Genomic DNA, 6000 nt, shown 5'->3' with positions numbered 1-6000 from the left:
CTCTCACCTGTACTCCCATCTCTCCAACCTCTGCCCTAGAGGGAATCTAGGAAGAAAATCTCCCTAGCCTGTGGCCTCAGTATCTATTAAATATTTAAACTCAAATATAACCAGTTGCAGTGAGTTGTGTAATGTTCCTGGAATCCAAACAGAGCAGACATGCATTTAATTATAGAAAAACATTAAAATCAGCAATGAGCAACTTGTTGTGTAAAGAAAAAAAAGGAAGGAAATATAAAGGTATTTACACAGAGTGTCCAATGTCCAGGTACGGACACTGGGAGAATAATCCACTGTAGACTGGCTGCATTATCCTGTAAAAAGACAACAATAGCTGAATATTCAATGCTCAAGCTTCACTCAATAAAGCAAAACTTTTAAATAAATTACCGGAAGATGATCCATGGGGTTCCTCAATGATGGTGGGAACCAAGAGGAAATGACATAGCTGTCTGCAGCAAACAGGTTCTCTACTCTCTATAACAGAGAAAGTTTGCTAAATCTCTTACTGTCAAAATATATTGACTATTGAACTAGACTATCCAATAATTTTTAATTAAATATTTCACAGGAGCTACACTACCTTCTCAATCATTTTGAGACAAGAGTTCAGGATCTAGTAGAACACGCAAACACAAATTATGGAACGATTTGGAAAAATATTACATAAACCATATCAGCACAGCACATTCTCTATGCCTACCGTTCCCTCCATGTCCCGCTGCAAACCCAGACTTCAAAAGTCAAAAAAGGTCAGGATGATGTTGTTCACCATTTCAAGGTGCTGAGTGTGACTTTTGGTCTCATCCAAGACATAAGACAGCTAGTGGAAGAAAACAAAGTCTTTATACATGTATGATTATATGAGTGACATTCATAGATAAAAACAGTCGCACAATGGTTAACTTGGGAGAACGGGGTAATGTGAGACATTGGGTAATGTGAGACACCCCCTGTATCTAGGCAATGGTACACATTTGTGGTCATGTGACCATTATGTTTTCAAGCCCCTTCCATGTCCCCTTGGCCATGAAGGAGAGAACCTCCTGGGGCTGTGGTAAGCATGTATTTTTCACAAAAATATTTTTTTTGCATGTAAAAGTAAATTTTCTTGCTATCAACTTAATCAACTGTTGTGCCAAAGCTAATTGATTCAGGTAGAAAAACTTATATCATACATGTTGATGAACTACCAACATATAAAACCATGTAATGATGCTAGCTGAAGATTAGCCTGAATTACTAAGAGAGGTCGTTTTTTCTAAAATGGTGATGGTGGGGGAAAGTGAGACAAATGCTGCGGGGTAAAGTGAGACAGGGTCTCACTTAGTTTGTCTTCCCCAGAGTTAAGTTTAAGGACTACTTCATGATAGGAGCACCTCAAGGAGCCAAAAGTACCTCCACCAGAACGGGATGGATGAATGAAGACACCTGGCCTGAGTTCCTTGATCACCTGATACAGCACACTAACTGCACCCCTGACCGTCCCATGCTGCTTATCCTGGATAATTTTAAGGCTCACATCTCACTCAAAGCAGTAGAAATAGCCAAGAGCAACGGTATTGTTCTGCTCACTCTCCCTCCCCACACATCCCATCGCATGCAGCCTCTCGACGTGACCCTGTATGGCCCGTTCAAGACCCAATACAGCCAAGCTCTTGATGGGTGGATGAGATCTAACCCTGGAAAAACAGTCTCCATCTACCAGATTGCACGACCTGTGAATGAGGCCTTCATGTCAGCAGTGACACCACGCAACATCACTTCTGGATTTAGGTCCAATGGGATTTTCCCATATAACCGAGACATTTTCCCTGATGGAGCGTTTGCACCATCCATGGTGTCAGACCGGCCAAACCCTGAGCTGCAGCCTGCCACTGCAGATGATCCGGATGGTCCACCCACTGCAGCTGGTCCACCCGCTGCAGATGGTCCACATGGCTGTGCCCCGCCAGCTGACAGATGTGCCACGTGTTCCCAACCGACCTGGGTATGTGTCTCCTCACGAAATCGTACCACTTCCCAAATGTTCCCCCAGAACACAAACCAAACGAAAGCGTGTGAAGACAGCCATCATAACTGATACTCCTGAGAAGCAAGCAATTGAAAAGGCTTATAAAGAAAGTCAAAAGAAACCGGCAGGGAAAAAGCAAAATGGCAAAGAAAAGGGAAAACCGAAAAAGAAAGCACCCAAAAAGAAAATCGTAGTTAGCAGCTCTGAGGAGGGTGATGTCCCTGTCCCACTTGATGATGTGTCTGACGAAGAGAGCTCTGAGGATGAGGGAAATGATCCAGGAAACACAGATCTGTCCGTGGGTGACTTTGTCATGTTTAACTTTGCAACCAAACACAGGAGCTGTCAGGATTCTAACTGTTACAACATGTGTTATTATGGTAGTTTCAGAGTGGATAAAGTAAGTGGATCAGTTTACCCCCAACTGATTCACTTTACCCCCTTGATTTCGCTGGTCTGTCTCAGTTTACCCCTAAGATGGGGTAAAGTGAGACACAAGACCACTTTTTATAAAACAATCATATTTTCACTGCCCTTCGTCCTGAATACATTCTGATCATTTCCATTGCTAGGAAACATCCTGAATTAATGGGAAATGTGTAAATTTTACAGATATGTAATTTTAGCTTGCTTAGAGGGGAGCAAATGTAAAAAATGTCTCACTTTACCCCACTCTCCCCCTACCAGTTGTTCCTGGCTGTCTTGGAGTTTCTGTCCCCAGTATGCTCTGTGTGCTGAAAACTTGTGGAGACTAGGTAAGTCTCCATTAGGTCTCTGCTCACTGTCATCATTTACTAGTGTAGAAAGCAACAACCGAAAAATAAAATGATGTGTGAAATTTCTCATTTGAATGATTTGCAAAATAGAGCCATCGATCACACTCTTGAGACTCCTCTTGTTCTTTCCCTGATGACCCAGTTGACATCACGGCTGATGGGGAGTGAGCTATAGGAAAAACGTGCAAAAACCGTTATTGTCTAAAGTAGATGAAGACGACAAATGTGCATAAATATTCAATCCCATACCTAAGACTACCCTTCCATGGCTGTCAAACTGCAATGAAACATCTGGAGGAACAATCTTGCTGTACTGATTTTTGATTTTTTGGTTCCTTGCCAAGTTGTAATGGTGGAGAATTTTTCTTTGTAGAAAAATGTGTGTTGATGGGGTTGTCTGATTTAAAAAGTTGTTGTTTTTTCTCATCCCTGAAACAGCTGCTCCGCACACTGGCCGTTAATAAGACCAGCAAGTTCAGGCACAAGCTCCAGCTTTCTTAGAACCTCACACTGGTCTTTGCTATTCCCCCGGTGGAACACATCGTTCGAAGCAAAATACTGTGAGGATCCAGTGAGAGGGTGACCATCTTTGTCAGCTGGCTTTTTTTTTTAAATTTCATCCAAGGCAAGTTGACATGGACCTTTCCCTCTGAGGCCTGCTTCACGTTCTCTGGGGTGCGATCCAGTAACCTTCCCTGAAAAGGGACAAATATTCCTGGCTGCCTGCGGTTGGCATGCAGTGCCAGACCCCTGGCATAATCATACAAAGCCACATTGGGGAGGTGTTTCCAGGACAGCAAGAGATCCACAAAGTCACGTGGACTCTCTGCTCTAAGGTTGAATTTGACTGAAAACACATCCCCACATGGGCAAGTGATAACTGCCCAACCACCTGTGAAACTACATTGTTGTGTTAAAGAAATGTAGTAGGTTAGCTATACATGCTCCTAATGTCAGTTATCATTATTTCTGACACCAATGATTGGATGTGGTGGCAATCGAAAGGCAACATCCCGCTCCTTTGAGCAAAGTCAGCGTTCAAACGACACTGGTCGACCTCACAGATGATCTTCTGTGCTGGCCCCCACATATTCTTGATTACATGTATGGGTGTTGCAGGACAACAAAAAGATTTTTCAACTGCAAACGCACCATGTGTACCATCGATACACTGACAGGCCAAAAATCTGTCCTTCGTTATCGACTCAAGGAGGTTGGTGTGTTTTCTCCTGCAGTGTGTTTTGAAGTTTCTTTTGTTTAAAATCAACTTGCAATGAGGGCAACAGAATTTATTTTGCTCACTTAAAGCTTTAGTGGCCGTGGAACATTCTGCAGGAGCCAATGGGAGCTGAGTGGGGGCCACAGGGAGCTGAGGGAGCTGAGCGGGGGGGCCACAGGGAGCTGAGCGGGGGCCACAGGGAGCTGAGTGGGGGCCACAGGGAGCTGAGTGGGGGCCATAGGGAGCTGAGCGGGGGCCACAGGGAGCTGAGTGGGGGCCATAGGGAGCTGAGCGGGGGCCACAGGGAGCTGAGTGGGGGCCATAGGGAGCTGAGGGAGCTGAGCGGGGGCCACAGGGAGCTGAGTGGGGGCCACAGGGAGCTGAGCAGGGGCCACAGGGAGCTGAGCGGGGGCCATAGGGAGCTGAGTGGGGGCCACAGGGAGCTGAGCGGGGGCCACAGGGAGCTGAGTGGGGGCCACAGGGAGCTGAGTGGGGGCCACAGGGAGCTGAGCTGGGGCCACAGGGAGCTGAGCTGGGGCCATAGGGAGGTACAGAGCAACGATCAGGCAGGCACCCAGAAAAAAGGCTTCTCCATTATTTAACAGTCTTTGCTATGACTTTATGTTGCTGTGGGCTTAAATAATATTTCGTAATAATAGTAGTACCACTGGTAAAAAAAAGAAGTTATATATATATATATATATATATATATATATATATATATATATATATATATATATAGATATATAGATATATGCCTATACTGCCTACGCCCAGGGCCGGCTCTGGATGCAAGCCAAGACAATCAATCTATATCTATAGCCTACATGACAACACACACACACGCAAACACTTTGAACACACTGGTAAAGCAACACTGACATAGGAGCCTGCATTGGCTGAAGTTGTTGGGATGCACGTTATTTTATAACAGGGAGAGGCAAAGTTGTGCATTACAATGCAAACATGACAATAATAGGCACTATTCTTGCGCACTCAGAAGAACATGAAGTGAATAAATGACAGGTATATAGCATATCGGAGACGGGCACAGTGCACTTGCAAATGAGAGCCTGCAGTATGACCGATCTTGTGACATTATTTAATCATCCATCTACAGCTAATACGATCAGACATACATCATTGATCACATATAAGCCCACAACAAGCCAAACATCACCACGGCAGGTGCGCTCTCTCGAACATTCACACAATCACTCCAACTTCTCCAACTCCAAGGCAAGGCTGTTTCACTAAGACCACAAAAAGCACAACAATCAGTTCCAGTAGCGTGCGGTGCCCCTTCATTTCGGTGGGGCAGAAACTACTGGCGTATGACCACACCCACAATTTATATATATTTTTAACATGTACATTTTGAGCGACATTAAAACATGATGTTAACTAAACTAATTGAGAGCTCCGAGGTGAACTGCGAGCCCCGGTCCGAGGAGAGGTCTGAAGGAATCCCAAAGCGCGCGACCCATGTGCCGATGAACGTGCGCGCCACGTCAGAAGCCGACGTCGAGGAGAGGGGAACATTTTCAGGCCAGCGGTTCGTCCTGTCGACCATGGTGAAGAGGTAGGTGAACCCGTGAGAGGAGGGAAGCGGTCCCACCAGGTCGACGTTGACGTGGTCGAACCTCCTTTCGGGAACAGTAAACTCTCCAAGGGGGGCCTTAATATGGCGGTGCACCTTGGACCGTTGAAAGTCAACGCATGAGCTGACCCAAGCACTAACGTCCTTTCTAAGCCCCTGCCACACAAACCTCTGGGAAACCAATTTCACTGATGGTTTCCTGCCAGGGTGGGAAAGGCGATGCAACGCCTCAAAAACGGGCCGGCGCCAGGACACTGGGACTAGCGGTCGAGGCTGGCCTGTGGAGACGTCGCACCATAGCCTCACGTCCGAGCTGCCAACCACGACCTCCTCCAGGCGCAATCCCGTGTCCGAATCCCTCAGGGCCTGGACCCCATGGTCGGAGGCCTGG

The 6000-nt window shown here is 46.1% G+C and overlaps 1 protein-coding gene across 2 annotated transcripts; it reads left to right on the top strand.

The window, feature by feature from the left end:
- Window positions 1-945: 945 nt before the first annotated feature.
- On the top strand, window positions 946-3691 carry LOC115561433 (uncharacterized). Of its 2 annotated transcripts, XM_030381479.1 has the most exons (4): window positions 946-1057; window positions 1345-1990; window positions 2702-2769; window positions 2933-3691. In XM_030381479.1, the coding sequence occupies exons 2-4, from the start codon at window positions 1782-1784 to the stop codon at window positions 2956-2958; spliced, it is 303 nt and encodes a 100-aa protein (XP_030237339.1). In that variant the 5' UTR covers window positions 946-1057; window positions 1345-1781; the 3' UTR covers window positions 2959-3691. The 2 variants fall into 2 exon arrangements, with proteins under 2 accessions (XP_030237339.1, XP_030237338.1); XM_030381478.1 differs by lacking the exon at window positions 2933-3691 and having other exon boundaries at window positions 2702-2916.
- Window positions 3692-6000: the final 2309 nt, after the last annotated feature.

Source organism: Gadus morhua, chromosome 16 (assembly GCF_902167405.1).
Source record: "Gadus morhua chromosome 16, gadMor3.0, whole genome shotgun sequence".
Lineage (NCBI taxonomy): Eukaryota > Metazoa > Chordata > Actinopteri > Gadiformes > Gadidae > Gadus > Gadus morhua.
This window is presented reverse-complemented; position numbering and strand designations above follow the sequence as displayed.